Source organism: Oncorhynchus mykiss, chromosome 17, assembly GCF_057628025.1.
Source record: "Oncorhynchus mykiss isolate SJ-2025 chromosome 17, ASM5762802v1, whole genome shotgun sequence".
In the NCBI taxonomy this organism is placed as follows: domain Eukaryota; kingdom Metazoa; phylum Chordata; class Actinopteri; order Salmoniformes; family Salmonidae; genus Oncorhynchus; species Oncorhynchus mykiss.
Window position 1 is genome coordinate 13,152,646 of NC_143038.1, and position 20,271 is coordinate 13,172,916.

Genomic DNA, 20,271 nt, shown 5'->3' on the forward strand with positions numbered 1-20,271 from the left:
ATGGTCTAATTGCTGCAAGGAAACCACTACTAAAGGCCAAGAAACACAAGCAATGGACATTAGACCGGTGGAAATCTGTCCATTTGTCCAAATGTGAGATTTTTGGTTCCAACCGCCGTGTCTTTGTGAGATGCAGAGTAGGTGAACGGATGATCTCCGCATGTGTGGTTCCTATCGTGGAGCATGGAGGAGGAGGTGTGATGGTGTGGGGGTGCTTTCCTGGTGACACTGTCTGATTTGTTTAAAATTCAAGGTGCACTTAACCAGCATGGCTAACACAGCATTCTGCAGCGATACGCCATCCCACCTGGTTTGCGCCTAGTGGGACTATCATTTGTTTTTCAACAGGACAATGACCCAACACACCTCCAGGCTGTGTAAGGGCTATTTGATCAAGCGGGAGAATGAAGTGTTGCATCAGATGACCTGGCCTCCATAATCACCGGACCTCAAACCAATTGAGATGGTTTGGGATGAGTGGGACCGCGGAGTGAAGGAAAGGCAGTCAACAAGTGCTCAGCATATGTGGGAACTCCTTCAAGACTGTTGGAAAAGCATTCCAGGTGAAGCTGGTTGAGCGAATGCGCAAAGCTGTCATCAAGGCAAAGGGTGGTAACTTTGAGGAATCAAAAATATAAAGTATACGCTGGGAGTGGGGAAGCAAGTACAGGGAGGGCATTTAATAAATAAATTAACATAGAACAAAACATGAGTAGCGTACAGACATGGGACACAGGAACAGAGTCAATAACGCCTAGGGAAATAACCAAAGGGAGGGACATGTATAGGGAAAGTAATCAGGCAGGTGATTGAGTCCAGGTGAGTCTGAGGCGCTGACGCCGTAACGATAGTGACAGGTGTGCCGTAATAATGAGCAGCCTGACGACCTCAAGCGCTGGAAAGGGAGTATACGTGACAATATGAAATTGATTTAGATTTTTTTTAGTTACAACATGATTCCATGTGTTATTTCATAGTTTTGATGTCTTCACTATTATTATACTATGTAGAAAAGTCAAAATGAAGAAAAACCCTTGAATGAGTAGGTGTGGCAACTTTTGACTGGTACTGTATATGCTGTGTAAACTACAACCAGTTAGCAGGTTTCCTAGTTCCAACTAGCACGTGAATTCAGCAATATGCATGAGCGCTCCAATGTATAAATGTTTTGAAATTTTAAAATGAGTAAAAACGAATGAACATTTCATAATGTATTCCTATATTGTTGTGTAACTAGGGAACTATTGGTGATGAGATGTGTAATTGTTGTAACGCTAGCTAGCACAATATCAGGCTCCTCCCCTTTTCTACTGCAGTTTCAGATGAGCAGCATTCAGTGAGTCCATGTTCACCCTAGTGAACAAGTAGCCAGTGCCCTAAATGGAGGTGCCAATGCCAAAGAGGAGAAAAGTGAAGGGTTTAAAGATGGCCAATAGAGAGAGAGCAAGAGCACCATTCATGTTAAGGCAGGGAGAGGACAAACAGGTCATTGGGTGAGCATTTCAGTTTGTGTAACCATGTAAGAACATTCTGGACAGATTGCGTCGACTTGTAAATTAATTGGGTATAAGTAGTAGAGGTCGACCGATTTTTCAACGCCGATACCGATTGTTGGAGGACCAAAAAAGCCCCGGTTTTTATTTTATTTGTAATAATGACAATTACAACAATACTGAATGAACACTTATTTTAACTTAATATAATACATCAACAAAATCAATTTAGCCTCAAGTAAATAATGAAACATGTTCAATTTGGTTTAAATAATACAAAAACAAAGTGTTGGAGAAGAAAGTAAAAGTGCAATATTTGCCATGTAAGAAAGCTAAGGTTTAAGTTCCTTAATCAGAACATGAGAACATATGAAAGCTGGTGGTTCCTTTTAACATGAGTCTTCAATATTCCCAGGCAAGAAGTTTTAGGTTGTAGTTATTATAGGAATTATAGGACTATTTCTCTCTTATACCATTTGTATTTCATTAACCTTTGACTATTGGATTTTCTTATAGGCACTTTAGTATTGCCAGTGTAACAGTATGGCTCCCGTCCCTCTCCTCGCTCCTCCCTGGGCTCAAACCAGAAACACAACGACAACAGCCACCCTCCAAGCAGCGTTACCCATGCAGAGCAAGGGGAACAACCACTCCAAGGCTCAGAGCGAGCAAGTGACGTTTGAAACGCTATTAGCGAGCGCTAACTAGCTAGCCATTTCACTTTGGTTACACCAGCCTAATCTCGGGAGTTGATAGGCTTGAAGTCATAAACAGCGCAATGCTTGACGCACAACGAAGAGCTGCTGGCGAAACGCACGAAAGTGCTGTTTGAATGAATGTTTACATTTGCTTCTGCCTACCACCGCTCAGTCAGATACATAGATACTTGTATGCTCAGTCGGATTATACGCAACGCATGACACGCTAGATAATATCTAGTAATATCATCAACCATGTGTAGTTAACTAGTGGTTATGATTGTTTTTTATAAGATAAGTTTAATGCTAGCTAGCAACTTACCTTGGCTTACTGCATTTGCGTAACAGGCAGTCTCCTTGTGGAGTGCAATGAGAGAGAGACAGGTCGTTATTGCATTAGACTAGTTAACTGTAAACTGACACGGTGAAAATCTGTCATTCTGCCCCTAACCCACTGTTCCTAGGCCGTTATTGAAAATAAGAACGTGTTCTTAACTGACTTGCCTAGTTAAATAAAGATTAAATGAAGGTATAAAAAAATCGGTGTCCAAAAATACCGATTTCCGATTGTTATGAAAACTTGAAATCGGCCCTAATTAATCGGCCATTCCGATTAATCGGTCGACCTCTAATAAGTAGTGCTCAACTTTGGCAGGATCTCACCGGAGCTGAGTACCGGCACCTCACACTGCTTGAGCTCCTGTTCGTCTTACTGAATATTAGCTGAAAAAAATGAGTACCGGCACCTATTTCAGTCCAAGTTAAGCACGGTGTATAAGAAATTATTCAAGTACTAGCCAAGCGTGGTGAAGGGTACACAAATAGATTTGACATTTAAATGTAGTTAAAGAAGTGGTGTGGTGGTAACTTACTTTAAAACTGTCTTCTTACTCTTAACAGTAATATAGAAAAATATTGGTGTGTCAGTTGTGATTGGGGTATAGTGAAGACATTATCAGGGCAGTTTATTTTCCCTTAAATATTCACCAGAAACAATCATTTCACAGCTATTTTTTTTAAACAATCCTTCGGGGGGGACATGCACCCGGACCCCCCCCCCCCTAGATGGGTGTTGACCCTGGCCCCCTCCAATTTCTAACAAAAAGTTACGCCCTTGCCTTCAGGACAAGTATTTGGAAACACCCCACCATCCATCAGACCTACAATGGTAATGGTACAATAGCAAAAAAAACTAAAATGAGTCTTATTGGACAAGTCCAGGTAATCCCGTTTCAATCTGTTTTCTTCCGTTTGGTGCATAATGAACACGAGTCTGTCTCAAGCTCGAGCCAGTTCTAAAGGTTTGAGTCTAAGCATTAGCATAGAGAAATGTTGGTAAAAATAAGACACTTTCTATCCAGGGTATGTCTTTTTTTATTAGTTAAACCTAAATGCAGTGAAAAGTTGGTTCGGGTATGTTTGGTGACAGAGGAAATACATACATACCATCATTAGCACTCAGAAACAATGTATTAGCATATAAAATAATTCATAGTAAGTGCTATTCTTAGTGCTAAAATGTTCATATTCATATCATAGCCTTTTCTATTTTTACATTTATTGGCCAAAGGTCTTTGTTTGTTTTACAGAGGAATGCTCCTAATATGAGTGCAGCATAGACTGTAGCCGGCAATTGACGGTCAAAGCATTAGTGCATTAGCCAACCAATAAGTCAGAGTAAACTAATCATTCCTTCATTGCAGTGTTGCTCCATCTGTCTCACTGCTCTGGTGCACATTCATTGTGTGTGCTTTATTTGTGTTTAGTTGTCAGTGGGACCTAAAGAGAGAAGTTATGGCTGTCACCATCTTCATCTTGTCTGTCACACTCTGGCTCTGCCTCCTGTGAAGTCTTACTCTTTCTCCATGACCGTTGCCCCTAAAAAACAACAGCATGGATCATCGCCCTTGACCAACAAATCGCACTGTATATTTGAACGGCCTGTGTTTGGCCTCTGGGTTCTTACCTGTTGTGAGCCTGTTGCGGATGCCTTCATATCGCTATTTCTAAAGCAGAAGAAAAGGCGGATGAGAAAAAACTTGCATAGTAGCTGTCTAAAAATGAGAAAGTATTCATTTGAAATATTACTCGTTCAATTGCATCCCATCATCATTTAATCAGTCTCAAATGAATCAAACGTTAAGACGCCATATGTATTGCATATTCAAACAGTACTTTACGTGTAAGATTCATTTCGCCTATCAATGTCAAAGCTTTCCCTACAGGAGTCCTCTGTGGGTTCTTTCATCCTTCTGAACCTGAAAAGAAATGGAGATGTTGAAACAGTGGTTAGCCTAGAATAATTTGTATCATAGTCATTTTGGGGGATAAGGGGGTCATAATTGCAATTATGGCTAGTGGCAAGGGCTAGATTCATTATCATAAGTAATTTCTTGCTAATCTTAACTTAATGCTAATAACACACACTAAGCAAACATGAATGAGCTACTCACTTGATAACGGTGAACGTCACCATCGCCACCAATCCCAGCAGACTCAGGCCGAACAGGACGCCCAGGACGATGACTATGACCTGGTCAGAGGCAGGGTCGGCTGACTCCTCCTCCATCACATGCTCCAGCCCCGCCCCAAACACCTTCTCTAGCTCTGCCTTCACCGTGCCCGCCTCGCTCTGCAGCTTGCTGTGGGCAACATCAGAGAACGGCCATTAAATCAAAGTGTATTTGTCACATAAACATGGTTAGCAGATGTTAATGTGAGTATAGCGCAAAATGCTTGTGCTTCTAGTTCCGACATTGCAGTAATAACCAACGAGTAATCTAACCTAACAATTCCACAACTACCATATACACATAAGTGTAAAGGGATGAAGAATATGTACATAAAAATAAATGAATGAGTGATGGTACAGAACGGCATAGGCAAGATGCAGTAGATGGTATCGAGTATATACATACGAGATGAGTAATGTAGGATGGCATTGTTTTAAGTGGCTAGTAATACATTTTTACATACATTTTTACATTATTAAAGTGGCTGGAGTTGAGTCAGTATGTTGGCAGCAGCCACTCACTGTTAGTGGTGGCTGTTTAACAGTCTGATGGCCTTGAGATATAAGCTGTTTTTCAGTCTCGGTCCCTGCACCTGTACTGACCTCGCCTTCTGGGTGATAGCGGCGTGAACAGGCAGTGGCTCGGGTGGTTGTTGCCCTTGATGATTGTTATGGCCTTCCTGTGACATTGGGTGGTGTAGGTGTCCTGGAGGGCAGGTAGTTTGACTCCGGTGATGCGTTGTGCAGACCTCACTACCCTCTGGAGAGCCTTACGGTTGTGGACGGAGCAGTTGCCGTACCAGGCGGTGATACAGCCCGACAGGATGCTCTCGATTGTGCATCTGTAAAAGTTTGAGTGCTTTTGGTGACAAGACAAATTTATTCAGCCTCCTGAGGTTGAAGAGGTGCTGCTGTGCCTTCTTCACCACGCTGTCTGTTTGGGTGGACCATTTCAGTTTGTCCGTGATAAAACTTACTACCCTCTCCACTTCTGTCCTGTCGATGTGGATAGGGGGTGCTCCCTCTGCTGTTTCCTGAAGTCCACGATCATCTCCTTAGTTTTGTTGACATTGAGTGTGAGGTTATTTTCCTGACACTACTCTCCGAGGGCCCTCACCTCATCCCTGTAGGCCATCTCGTCGATGTTGGTAATCAAGCCTACCACTGTAGTGTCGTCCGCAAACTTGATGATTGAGTTGGAGGCGTGCATGGCCATGCAGTCGTGGGTGAACAGAGAGTAAAGGAGAGGGCTCATAACGCACCCTTGTGGGGCCCCAGTGTTGAGGATCAGCGGGGTGGAGATGTTGTTACCTACCCTCACCACCTGGGGGCGACCCATCAGGAAGTCTAGTACCCAGTTGCACAGGGCGGGGTCGAGACCCAGGGCCTCGAGCTTGATGATGAGTTTGGAGGGTACTATGGTGTTAAATGCTGAGCTGTAGTCGATGAACAGCATTGTCACATAGGTGTTCCTCTTGTCCAGATGGGTTAGGGCAGTGTGATGCGATTGCGTTGTCTGTGGACCTATTTGGGCGGTAAGCAAATTGGAGTGGGTCTAGGGTGTCAGGTAGGGTGGAGGTGATATGGTCCTTGACTAGTCTCTCAAAGCACTTCATGATGACGGAAGTGAGTGCTACGGGGCGGTAGTCGTTTAGCTCAGTTACCTTAGCTTTCTTGGGAACAGGGACAATGGTGGCCCTCTTGAAGCATGTGGGAACAGCAGACTGGGATAAGGATTGATTGAATATGTCCGTAAACACACCAGCCAGCAGGTCTGCGCATTAGGGGCTTATTCTCAAGAATGCAACGTCACATTGCAGATTTTTCCGATTAGATTTGTATCGTGTAGAACAGACATGGATGTTCATCGTGCTGAATAGAAAATTGTGGAAGCAATGTTGCGTCCAGTCATTGTATGTCTATTTCAACTACTAAAGAATGTTCCACAAAAATTCCCTTAATGAGACCAACCCCAGACTCGCCATCCTCAAAGTTAAACTTTAACCAACAACGGCTTTGATTTTCTCATTATAGGATGGCCTACTTTGTTGTGGATTAAGTGATTTTCAACAACACATTGATCTTACCTTTTGACGTCTTTGGCAGGGATGACTTCCCCGCTGTTCACGGCAATGAAGCTGACGTACGTCCTGGCGGCGCTCCCAGATTCCCGGGACGCAACAGCTCCTCTGCTGGTGCTGGAAATCTCTATCACCTTCACGGTCCAGCCCAGAACTCGCCCTAAAGACCTAAGAGACACAGAGAACGAGAGGCATATGAAAAAGACTGAGGAAGAGAGAGTGTTGAAAGTGGGCAAAAGGATCCCGTCTAACAGCCCCACACTTTTGTGTGGTTCATATTGTGTGGTACAAAAACTTTATCAGTTATAATATCTTACTCTTCCATCTCAGGGACCTTCTTCTCCACAACATTGGTGGCCTGGTTGAGGGAGATGACTACGACATCATTACTGGCACTTCCCTGCACGTCCACCTGGGGGCAGAATAGAGCAGCATACTGTAACTACTGTTGCAAGTGTGTTAAGTCATGTGTGTTACCATATGTACAGTACACTGTTGTCACCACTCACCTCCACCCTGGTTGTAGCATGGAGTCCTTTAGGATCTGTGGCCTTCACCAGGACGGTGGTTGTCTTTCCTTCTAATCCCACCGCTGACACCACGTACACCTGGCCTGTGGAACGGTCCACGTCGAAAGACGAGCTGGACTCTGTCAGACTGTAGTCCAGACGACCGCTGTCACCACTGTCTGGGTCTGTGGCCTGGGGAGAGGGACGAAGAGTGGGGGGTCAGGATGGAGGAGCTGGATGAGAACATATGTCAACTTTGACATGGCACCAGGGATGTAGTGGTTATCCCGCTGTTCACTTTTGCATCCCTTACCTGAACTTGGACCACAGGGTATTTGTATGGGGCAATGCTGAAGATCTTGGCTTCATAAGTCTCTTCCTTGAACTCTGGGGCCTCGTTCACATCTTCCACCTGTACCCTGACCTGAGAGGAAGAGTGAGGGAAGAGAGTGAGAGACGAAAGATTACTTGTGATCCGAAATCTGTTCCCCCATATGATGAGATATTTTCATCTAAGCAACACCTCTAAAACGTCCTCTAAATCTGGTCGCCAGGTACCCGGATGAGTCATACCATTGCGACGGCAGAAGTAGGGGGAGTCCTGGAGTCCACTGCCTCCACCTCCAGGATGTACCACTCCTCAGTCTCTTTGTCCAGCGGCTCTTTGGTGGTGAGGGCTCCTAGGGCATCGACGGAGAACAGGTCCATGTGCGTGTTCAGGAAATAATTAACCACAAACACGGGGCTCCCTGGTGATGCCTTCACTGTCCCCACGGGTCTCCCTTTTGGTTCGTTCTCCGGAACGTTGAAGTTGTAGGAGGAGTTCTCAAAGGCCACGTCCACTCCAAGGCTGACAGTCATCAGGAAGACCTGGACATTGGCTATGAGGCGAAAAGAGAGAACACACACAGATTTAGTATCCATCATTATTCAGACTAACATATGAAATAATACACTCTAACCCAACGTTACAAAAACACACGTCCAATTGCGATGCTCGATCCCTGACCTGTGGAGTTCAGAGGAGGCATCCCGCTGTCCTTTGCCATTGCAGTGAGTTCAAGCAGTGTGTCCTCCATGACATCCGAAAGGTCAGAGACCACAGTCACATCTCCTGTGCTACCATTCAGGGCCAAGCGAGGGGAGGCGCCTGAGGAGAAACTAGATAGCCAGAGGAGGAGCATTTGACGCATAACTCAGTGTAGGAACAGACGCATTTCTTCAACATTGTTAAGGATCCATTTAGGCCGATTTTATTCCTTAATTTGGACTTGAAACTCATCTCTACAGTATCGGCTGCACGACTGGGAGTAGAAAGTACAACAGAGGTGTGTGTGAGTTTTGACAGCAGTGCATGGCTAACCTGTAGGTGATGAGTGCGTTCAGGTCCATGTCCTTGTCTGTGGCAGAGAGGGTCAACAGCACGTCCCCCACTTTGGTGTCCTTCACCAGGATGCTCTTCGTGTACGTACTGGCACTGAACACCGGCGTGTTGTCATTAACATCTGTCACGCTCACTCTGATGCTGGTCATGTTCTGGTGAAGCGGGGTTGGAATGGTTCAAACCAACTGTGTGTAAGAAGGCAGGCTGCACAGAACTTTGATATTGTGTGTTATGGTATTGTGGTGTATAGTGTTATGATATGGTACTGCTATGGTAATGTCGTACTGATTTCAGGGTGAAGGGACCCTATAAATTAGGCCACTGTTTGTATATAGTACCTGTCTCTGTGGTGTCCCCTTGTCAGTAGCCACAATGACCAGCTCATAGATGTCCTTGGTCTCCCGATCCAGAGGACCCACAACCAGTAGCATCCCATCCTTCAGCACAAGACACACTAGTGTAAATACGCAGTGTTACCCTAACAACATTGCTCATGATTAAGTGAGTATGAGAAGCCGTGAGAAGAAACATGGTTTGCCAATGATGAGGTCATCAAAAGCGTCTGCTTTTTTGTGTGTGTTTGGTCATTTCTTAATCAAAATGATTGACACCTCAGTAAACAAACCTGGTACACTAGATCCAAATTCTCATCTAACAAAATGTATTATGTAAAGAAGGTTCACCAGGAGCTTCATTATTTGGTTGGACTCACCTCCCTGAAGCGAAATGGCGTGGCAGATGAGGAGATGGAGATGGTGACTTCTCCGTTGGAGCCGAGATCTGAGTCTGTGGCAAGGATACGGTACACCTCTCCTGGAGACTTGTCAGAGTACTCCCCCTCAGGGAAAGGGATGGGGTCTGGAAGAGTAGGGAACTGGGGTGTGTTGTCATTGTAGTCCAGAACGGTGATGTTGAGCTGGGCTGTGGCGTTCAGGCCATCTTTGTCCACCGCCACCACCTGAACACAGTGAGAGGGTTACGATTTTTAACACTTGACGTAGTTGACAAACCTTAGCATGTCATTTTGTTGAAATTGTTGACTCCAAAGTGTAACGTTGTTGACCGTCATGGTCTCGCTGAGCATCTTAAGTCAAATTATCAGCCTGCTTTTGCCTATCCACGTTGTACATTTTTATCACCTATATGACTTAACAACATGAGCCAAGACAATGTTCACTTTGGTGTCCAGGTGGGGTTGAGGTCCGGGTGATAGGAAGAGATAGATTGTCCCCCAGTTGCGTCCTTGCCCATCGTTAAGATATGAAAACGTTTCCCCACTCTACATAGATTACATTTATGGAAGTAGACCCAACTGTTATTGGGGCCTATATTTGTGTGTAGACCTTATGAGAAATGCAGATGAAGCACATGTCGGTTGACATGATGTAGTATACCTGTAAAACATAGTTATCCTTTGTCTCTCTGTCCAAGGTGACGTCATTCTTCAGGGAAACAACACCTTGTTTATTTATGTTGAAAGTGTCACTGGTAAATATGAAGTCACCATTCGAGAATCCACCCTAAAAGGAAGAGATTATGGTGTCAGTTTATCATTCCAAAATGAGTCATTAATGTTTTAGTGGGATGGTTGTATTGAAATATTTTCAGATTGTTAAAATCGTCATGAAATACACCATTTATATATTGTCATCGATATACAGTACCAGTCAAAAGTTTGGACACACCTACTCATGCTAGGGTTTTTCGGTATTTTTAAAATGTTCTACATTGTAGAATAATAGTAAAGACATCAAAACTATGAAATAACACATATGGAATCATGTAGTAAGCAAAACATTTTTAAACAAATCTAAATCTATTTGAGATTCTTCAAAGTAGCCACCCTTTGCCTTGATTACAGCTTTGCACACTCTTGGCATTCTGTCAACCAGCTTCATGAGGTAGTCACCTGGAATGCATTTCAATTAACAGGTGTGCCTTGTTAATTTGTGGAATTTATTTCCTTCCTAATGCGTTTGAGACAATCAGTTGTGTTGTGACATACAGAAGATAGCCCTATTTGGTAAAAGACCATGTCAATATTATGGCAAGAACAGCTCAAATAAGAAAAGAGAAACTACAGTCCATCATTACTTTAAGACATGAAGGTCAGTCAATCCGGAAAAGAAAGTTTCTTCAAGTGCAGTCTCAAAAACCATCAAACGCTATGATGAAACTCTCTCATCAGGACCGCCACAGGAAAGGAAGACCGAGTTACCTCTACTGCAGAGGACAAATTCATTAGAGATAACTGCACCTCAGATTGCAGCCCAAATACATGCTTCACAGAGTTCAAGTAACAAACACATCTCAACATCAATTGTTCAGAAGAGACTGCGTGTATCAAGCCTTCATTGTCAAATTGCTGCAAAGAAACCACTACTAAAGGACACCAATGGTCCAAGAAACATGAGCAATGGACATTAGACCGGTGGAAATCTGTCATTTGATTTGATCCAAATTTGAGATTTTTGGTTCCAACCACCGTGTCTTTGTGAGATGCAGCGGAGGGGAACGGATGATCTCTGCATGTGTGGATCCCACTTTGGAGCATGGAGGAGGAGGTGTGATGGTGCTTTCCTGCTGACAGTGTCTGGGATTTATTTAGAATTCAAGGCACAAGTGTGCCACAGCATTCTGTAGCGATATGCCATCCCATCTGGTTTGTGCTTAGTGGGATTATTATTTGTTTTTCAACAGGACAATGACCCAACACACCTCCAGGCTGTGTAAGGGCTATTTGACCAAGAAGGAGAGTGATGGAGTGCCTCATCAGATAACCTGGCCTCCACAATCACCCGACCTCAACCCATTATTTTTTTTTTATTTAACCTTTATTTAACTAGGCAAGTCAGTTAAGAACAAAGTATTGTTTACAATTACAGCCTAGGAACAGTGGGTTAACTGCCTTGTTCAGGGGCAGAACGACAGATTTTTACCTTGTCGGCTCGGGGATTCAATCTTGCAACCTTTCGGTTACTAGTCCAACGCTCTAACCACTAGGCTACCTGCCACCCTGTGAGATGGCTTGGGATTAGTTGGACAGCAGATCGAAGGAAAAGCAGCCAACAAGTGCTCAGCACATGTGGGAACTCCTTCAAGACTGTTGGAAAAGCATTCCAAGTGAAGCTGGTTGAGAGAATGCCAAGAATGTGCAAAGCTGTCATCAAGGGAAAGGATGGCTACTTTGAAGAATCTCAAATATAAAATATATTTTGATTTGTTTAACACTTTTTTGGTTCCTACATGATTCCATACGTGTAATTTCATCGTTTTGATGCCTTCACTATTATTATACAATGCAGAAAATAGTAAAAATAAAGAAAAACCCTTGAATGAGCAGGTGTACATTTTTTTGACTGGTACTGTATATATTGTCATTGATTATATATAGTAGTTGATATATCGTCATTGTTATACTGTAATCGATATACCGTAGTCAATATTTTTCATATCGTGCAGATATATCACTGATCTCAATGTAGATGGTAATGTTATAGATTGTTTATATCATAACGAAATATAATCGATCTCATGATGATAATGGCAGTCTAATTTCTCTGACCTCATCCTCATCGGTGACCTCCAGGGTCACGATAGCCGCTCCGCTGGCCAGGTTCTCAGAGACGGCGACATCGTAACGCTCTGCGCTAAACTGAGGCGGGTTGTTGTTCACATCTTTCACCCTCACCACCACTGAACCATTCCCAATGAGGGACGGGGTCCCCCCATCTGCAGCCTGTACCATTAGGTTGTACACCTTCACTGCTCCATAGTCCAAGGCCTGCGCCAGCCGCAGTTCCCCAGTGGACGAGTCCAGCTGGAAGAACGCCACGGTCGAGGGAGGGTCTTGCAGAAATATACTATAGGTCACTACACCGTTTGTGCCTTCGTCAAGGTCCACCGCTTCTAGTGTGACCAGTGTCGTTCCCACAGACTCTGTTTCTAAGACCTCAACCTCATATTCCGTCTTGGAGAAACTTGGAACATTGTCGTTGACGTCAGATACTTGAATGAGCAAAGTGGCGGTTGCGGAGAGAGCTGGACGACCTTGGTCCTGAGCCACCACCTCCAGGGTGAACTCTGCTTTGGTCTCTCTGTCCAGCGCCCCAGCCAGGGACACCATCCCTATTTTGGGATCGATAGCGAACTTCCCCTCGCCTCCCCGGAGGGCATAGCGGAGCTCCCTGTTGAAGCCGTTGTCCGCGTCCGTGGCGGTCATGGCAGTGAGGTTGGCCCCTACCTCCGTATCCTCAGGGACCAGTTGTGTCACAGAGCTGGCGTCAAACACGGGGCTGTTGTCATTGATGTCAATCACTTCCACCACAACGGTTGCCTCATCGCTGCTTGTGCCATCCGAGATTGAGATCTGGACTGAGTAGTTATTTTGGGTCTCATAGTCCAGTTTGACCTTGGAGGTGAAAACGCCTTTGGAGTCGATGGCAAACTTGTCGGCGTCTGTCAGGACCTGAAGCGTCACGGGAACTACTGTAGTTACTGCTAGGAATGTCACCTGTATATGGGGTGACAAAAATGTTATAGGATCGATCTGGTTGTTTTTTTCAGATGAAGTAGAATTTAGTGGTTCTGGGGAAGTTCACCTTGACAATCACCGTCCCTGGATCCGTCTCTTCCTCTATCCTCCCACGGTAAGTGTTCAAGAGGAACTGGGGGTTGGAATCTCCAGGTGCCTGGATCTCCACTAGCACCGAGGAGGAACGGGATATTACGCCACCTACAGGACGGGAGAGGAGAACAGTGACTTTGGGCTGCAATTTCTTTGGGAACTTTTAACCAAATCTCCAGCTGTTGACCGACTAGCCTCCTGTAGATATACACTATTCCTCTCATATTATTTTAGTCTACAGTGTATATATACTATGGTTACTAGACTATGGTATGTTTGCTTGAGTTGCTTGTGTTCTTTCACATATCTCAACTTTACGCTCAGATTAATTCTGCACTACATTGCGCTCCACAAAATAGTTTACATGACACTACCTTCAAGTTCTCTATACAGAGACTGTACCTAGACTCACCATCTCTTGCTGCCACATAGAGAGGGAACTGAAGGACCTTGTTCTCCTCCAGAGGAATGTTTTTTTCCAGTTTTATCTCGCCTGTGTTTTCGTCGATGGAGAAATATCCTTCCAGGTTCCCAAACTCTATTGAGTACTTGACCTGTCCATTAGCACCAGCATCCAGATCGGCTGCTTCAACCTACCAATCACATGGTGTGGTGACCAAAGCAATACCATTGTTTTCTTTTTACAATCGTGTTACTATGGCTATCATGTATTTCCCACATTGTAAATGGCTCTGACAAAACACTTTAACAAAACACAGTGACGAATTGAGGTTCAAGGTTAGAAGCCATCTCACCTGGGTAACCAACATCCCCACTGTTTGGTTCTTGAAGACCTTGCCCTCGTACCTGGAGCTCTTAAATTGAGGACTGTTGTCATTCTCATCCAGGAGGGTGACGTTCACATCAGCCAACACAACGTGGTTAGGCAGGTCATTTTCCCGTGCTTCAATCTTCATATTGGATGTAGGGAAGACATGGGAAGGTGTTCAACAGCATACCAACTGACGTGTGCACTCCCCATTGGGACAGATTTCTTGATAAGACATGTTTTATTAGATGGTACAGGGCACTGCCAAGTGCCATTAGACCTGGAGTTTGCACCTTTTTAGACATATTTACAGGTTCCTTGCTGATTTGTTAGCTATTGTGATTATGTCAGCTGCTAAATGGATAAAAGTTGTAGGTCTGAGTACTGTTATGTTTCAGAGTGTCTGACCTGAAAGAGGAAGTTTCCAACAGTCTCCCTGTCCAGGTCAGCTGAACTCTTCACTATGACAGTTCCATCCAAGAGTATAGAGAAAGGTACAGACTCCGGAAGGATCTGCAACGTTCCCACAAATCCACCCTGAGACAAAGACAAAATGGTTTCATGTCCAATTTGGGGGGGGGGATGAAGTTTTAAAATGAAAAAATAAAATGAAGCGTGACAAATGATTTGGATCATGTAGAAACAGACACAACTCAAGATACCAAGGTGTAAACTGTTTTGATATATGCATTTATTGACATCGCTTCATAACTCGAGTAGTGAAATACATCTCTTTTTGTGTAAATCCATCACCCATTTTGGGTGCCACTGTACCTACCTTGTCCAGGTCAGTGATTGTGACTCTGAAAACAACTGTGTCTTTTTGAGAGTTCTCCAATATTGCGACAGAGTAGCTAGCTTTGTCAAACTCCGGAGCGTTGTCATTGACGTCCTCGATTGTAACAGACACCAAAGCGTCAGCGGACTTTAGGCTGTCATCCTGCTGAGATGCCTGGAAGGAAGTGATAGATGTTGATATTTGACATCCATAACTTGGGATGTATACAACGGTCACCAGCCCTCCTGATGCCCATACCATGTTAACTGTCTTAATGCACTTGTGATTGTGAATAAATCTACACTGAGAATGAACTGAGAGAAGTACGGTTTTACTTATTTAGAGTAATCGTAAAACTCTAGAATGCTATAGCTACAATTCCCAATACCTTGATATTGACAGTGACTGTGGATATCTCCTCTCTGTCCAGCCCAGTCACCACAGAGATGACTCCACTGTTTGTGTCGATGTTGAAGTTACTGAGATACTTGCTTGGCGATACTGAGGTAAAGTCACACAACAACATTCCACCACAATGTGAACAGAACCTCATACATACGTTTTCATGCAAATATGATATTCTGATGGTTTCCATATGCAAAGATACATTTGGTCATGGAGTGTATGTGGACACTTGCTCGACGAACATCTCATTACAAAATCATGGGCATTAATATAACCACCTTCTGGGAAGGCTTTCCACTAGATGTTGGAACATTGCTGCGGGGACATGCTTCCATTCAGCCACGAGCATTAGTGAGGTTGGGCCTGGCTCGCAGTCTGCGTTTTCAATTCAACCCAAAAGTGTTCAATGGGGTTGAAGTCAGGGCTCTGTGCAGACCAGTCAAGTTCTTCCACACCGATATCGACAAACCATTTCTGTATGGACCTCACTTTGTGCACGGGAGCATTGTCATGCTGAAACAGGAAAGGGCCTTCCCCAAATTGTTGCCACAAAGTTGGAAGCACAGAATCGTCTAAAATGTAATTGTATGCTGTAGCGTTAAGATTTCCCTTCACTGGAACTAAGGGGCCTAGCCCAAACAATGAAAGACCGCCTCAGACCATTTATTATCCACCAAACTTTACAGTTGGCACTATGCATTGAGGCAGGTAGCGTTGTCCTGGCATCCGCCAAACCCAGATTTGTCCGCCGGACTGCCCAATGGTGAAGCGTGATTCATTCCAGAGAATGAGTTTCCACTGCTCCAGAGTGCAATGGCGGTGAGCATTACACCACTCCAACCGACGCTTGGCATTGTGCATGGTGATCTTAGGCTTGGCCATGGAAACCCATTTCATGACGCTCCCAACGAACAGTTACTGTGCTGACGTTACTTTCAGAGGCAGTTTGGAACTCGGTAGGGAGTGTTGAAACCGATAGATGATTTTTACGTGTTTCAGTACTCGGCAATCCAATTCTGTGAGCTTGTGTGGCCTACCACTTTGCGCCTGAGCCGTTGTTGCTCCTAGATGTTTCCACTTCACAATAACAGCACTTACAGTTGACCGGGGCAGCTCTACAGTAGCAGGGCAGAAACTGGACGAACTGTCTTGTTGGAAAGGTGGCATCATATGAGGGTGCCACATTTTAAGCCACTGATCTATTCAGTAAGGCCATTCTACTGGCAATATTTGTCTATGGAGATTGCATGGCTGTGTGCTTGAGTTTATACACCTGTCAGCGACGGGTATGGCTGAAATAGGCAAATCGACTAATTTGAATGGGTGTCAACATACTTTTGTATATATAGTGTACTTGTTTCATATCAACATCAAAAAATCCTAAGACTGATGGGAGTTGTAGTTCAAGCCTGTGGTAAAAGCCTCAGATTACCTGAACTGATGCTGTAGACTATAGCCACATTAATGCCAGTGTCTCCATCTTGTGCTTTTATGCCCTCTGGCTGGATGGTGAGGAAAGGCCCTGTCTAAAGAGAAGATGATGTATTAAATAGACATCACAACCATAGAAACACAGTGGCTTTAAGGATACATATATGACATTTTGTAGTCTGATGGGTATGATAACACTCACTTGTTCTTCCTGTATGGTAGCCTGGTAAAGGCTGTGATTGAAATAGGGATTCAGATTATCAAAGTCCGTAATCTCAAGAACAACGTCTGCTGTGTCGAAGAGATCACCATTATCCTAAAAGGAAGGATCCCAGAAGCATTATTAATAGATAAACATAGATATCCATTTCTGGACCAATGTGGTAGGGTGTGATATGGTGAGATCACCTACCCGCGCCTCAACTGTGAATTTGTAGTTTTGGGCGACGTTGTAGTTCAGAGGTCTCTTCAGCAGTACAGCCCCATCGTTGCGGACCTCAAATTCAGCGGGTGCTGGGTCCTTAAATAAGGTGGAAGACCAAAGTCATTGTGGAACAGTATCAGAGGAAGAATCAGATAAATCTGTTCTGTCATAATTTCCATTCGGCTATCCAATATCTGCTATAGATTATAGACATACATTTTAGCTGTATATATTTTCGTAAGACAGTTGTATGGACAGTTTAGACTAGCTGTTTACTTTGGTGAATGTGACATATTGATCACTTCGCTGTGACTAATTTATGTGACCAAAAGGATTCGAACCCAGATCTCCTGTCCATCCCTCTAAGCTAAGGGAGCAAATGTAGCTCAGGTGTGGTCACAGAACCACTGCTGTTACACTTATTAAAAAGTATAGACCAGGACCTGAATGTATCAGGCGTCTCAGAGTAGGACTGCTGATCTAGGATCAGGTCTCCCTTCTTATTTATTATTATCTGAAAGACTAAACTGATCCTATATCAGCACTCCTGCTCTGGGACTCTTGGTGAATGCGGGCCCATGTGTGACTCACCAATATGCGGTATGTAATTCTGTTGTTGTTTATGCTGATATCGGCATCCACTGCTTTCACTCTGATCACCTCAGTATTCACTGTCTGAATCTGGAGAGACAAAACACATGATGGTTAACCACGTAAACAACCCATAGGGGCTCATTGTATTGCAAGGTGTAAGACAGGAAGGAGTATTATGTTTTTGCCAACTTATCTTCTGTAGACTGATGTAGCCTTACCTCAGATATAGTTTTCGTGTACACCTTTTGCTCAAATATTGGAGCGTTGTCATTTAGGTCGGTGACGATAAGTTTTCGTTTATTTTCGAGCTGAAGAGATAATAACAGTTTTATGTCAACAAAATGCACTTCTCATACATTACAATATATTGTTACAATCCATCATATGCATACAGCATACATACTAACCATTGTAACATTAGTTTATAATCTTTCAATTTTACTTACCGCGCCATTCACACACACAACAGAATACCAAAGTTGACCGCCAGTCTACAAGAGAGAGAGGGGGGATAATTGTAAAGTTCAAAACCCTTTGCAGCATGTTCATCAGGAATTAGCCTTCGCCTATTTTGTCAATAAAAAAGCGAACACCTAAAGTGAACCGTCTTGACCATGAATGACGTTGTATAGCTCTGATCCAGAGCGCTACTGCGCATTCCTCTACTGTAGGAGTTTAGCAGAGGCACGCGCACCAACACCCTGGACCAGAGCTAGACGTTGTAGAGCCACCATAACCATCTCACCTGTGTTAACAGATCTGCATCCAGCGCCATCTTGGTACGGACTGTTGCATTTGTACTCCCAGGGGTGTAAATTAACTCGAGAAAATGGATGTGTTCTGGAAAGACATATGCCTCAAGCCTCACGGTATTACCCACGGGGATCTCGTTGAGGACTTCCACTTCCCCTGTTGTAGCATCAGGGGGAGGCAAATATTCATTAGGGTGATGTATAGTACCAGCAATTTCTATTGAATGTTGTTGAATGTTTCCCCCCATTAGTCAATATATTGTAACAAAGGTTGTTACAAAAAAGACTGAACCCATTCTATAAATCTAATTTTCTCCCCTCATCCAGGCATCTCTCTTTTCCTGTGTAATTGTTTATTAACAGAAATACCAGTAAGACAAACTGGTTTGGTGACTCATGAACAAATATAATACTTGAATGGATATGGCATGGATGACTGCAATGGATGACTGCATTGATTACCCTCATATTCCTCATCCACAGTTCCCAGTGTTAGGTCTGACCCTTCAGCACAGTTCACTGATGTACCTAGAAATAAACATTAGGGCAAACATGGTATTGTTTACGTGGATCTTTAGCATCATGAAATAGCAAATGACAATCTAATCAGGATTCTGGTGAATTCTATTTGAGTTGTGTCAATATCTCCTGTTTTGCATGTTAATTTGCCATTAATACGTGTCGCCTATCAGTTTGCAAACAATGTAAAAAAATAAAATAAAAAAAATCATTCTTAATAAAGCCTGCATACAAAAATGGTCTCTTTTTTTTTTTTTTTTTTAATAAGGCAGCTCCATATTGCAGGTGTTTCAGCCTAGCTCAGTGCTTTCTGTGGTGGTGGAGCAGCCAGCGGAAAATACGAATCGTAGGGGTTGGTAATGTTCTCTAGTTACGCCATGATTGGCTCAGTGTTCTGTCACTCATGGGGACACTATATCCCTGCAAAATCTACGGGGAGACGCCCTACCAAGATTGACATGCTAAAATCACCACTGTAATTAGGTAACAACAATCTATGCGTCATGGTCTAATGGCAACACTCTCGGATCCAGCCACATATAAGCCGCTCCCTACTGGTTCATTCCCCGCATTTACCCTCCCTACTGTTACTCCAACTTGCCTGTCTCCCCCTCTGTTTACTAATGTCTAAATGAAGTGTCAAAAATACATAATAATAATCTAATAAATAGCTTATATGTGTAAAATAATATAAGAGCATACATTTAGCAAAATACAAAGGCAAATCAATTACCGATTTAATGTTTCTAATTGATCTTAACCATTTTCTATTAATCTACTGTATACAGTATTCCCCAAACCATGTACCGTATTGATATCATACCAATCTTCAAAATGTAGCCACAAACAAACTTTACTCACTGATGGGGATGCCCATGACATCATGAACACATAGAGAGCCTGAGAGGAGTAACATCCACATAAAATGTATAGACCCCATATTGGATGGTGATTGTCCCTACTTTTCTACCCCCTGCTACAGTACCGTCCACAGCACCTGCTTGACCGACTGATTTCCTGAATAAAGGGAATATTGAAATGGCCACTTTATTTACCCTACAATGTATTTATGACTTGCCATTAAGTGTTACTGCCTGACTACAGGGATATAAACAGGTCCAAGGGGCACTGACAACACCATGGAATGTGTTGCGCATTCATTGTAACAGCCACATACAGATGTAGGATCTTAATTTGAGCCAATTTGCTACAGCAGGAAAATAATCCAACAGCAACAGGAAAGTTGAATTATGATGTGGATTAATTAAGGGATTTTTTTTTAGGGGTTGATACAT

The 20,271-nt window shown here is 43.6% G+C and overlaps 1 protein-coding gene across 1 annotated transcript; it reads right to left on the reverse strand.

Moving 5' to 3' along the window:
• Positions 1-3,547: 3,547 nt before the first annotated feature.
• LOC110493720 (protocadherin Fat 4) lies at positions 3,548-20,047 on the reverse strand. Its single transcript, XM_021568138.3, has 30 exons — positions 19,838-20,047; positions 18,920-18,985; positions 18,451-18,614; positions 18,152-18,196; positions 17,924-18,013; positions 17,703-17,792; positions 17,100-17,207; positions 16,890-17,003; positions 16,689-16,782; positions 15,240-15,352; positions 14,852-15,025; positions 14,482-14,610; positions 14,060-14,215; positions 13,717-13,897; positions 13,279-13,412; positions 12,243-13,190; positions 10,072-10,197; positions 9,390-9,635; positions 9,016-9,114; positions 8,657-8,829; positions 8,303-8,454; positions 7,867-8,174; positions 7,607-7,717; positions 7,294-7,485; positions 7,102-7,196; positions 6,791-6,952; positions 4,645-4,833; positions 4,372-4,449; positions 4,158-4,197; positions 3,548-4,069 (listed from the first exon to the last, which is right to left on the reverse strand). The coding sequence occupies exons 1-30, from the start codon at positions 19,914-19,916 to the stop codon at positions 3,971-3,973; spliced, it is 4,755 nt and encodes a 1,584-aa protein (XP_021423813.3). The 5' UTR covers positions 19,917-20,047; the 3' UTR covers positions 3,548-3,970.
• Between the last annotated feature and the right edge of the window lie 224 nt (positions 20,048-20,271).

Bases quoted from the DNA above. Each gene is read 5' to 3' on its own strand.
- LOC110493720 (XM_021568138.3), bottom strand. From the start codon at position 19,916: ATGGGGTCTATACATTTTATGTGGATGTTACTCCTCTCAGGCTCTCTA. The intron at 9,115-9,389 runs GTGAGTCCAACC...CTTGTGCTGAAG, and splicing joins CGCCATTTCGCTTCAGGGAG to GATGGGATGCTACTGGTTGT. The intron at 8,830-9,015 runs GTACTATATACA...CCGCTTCACCAG, and splicing joins AGGGGACACCACAGAGACAG to AACATGACCAGCATCAGAGT.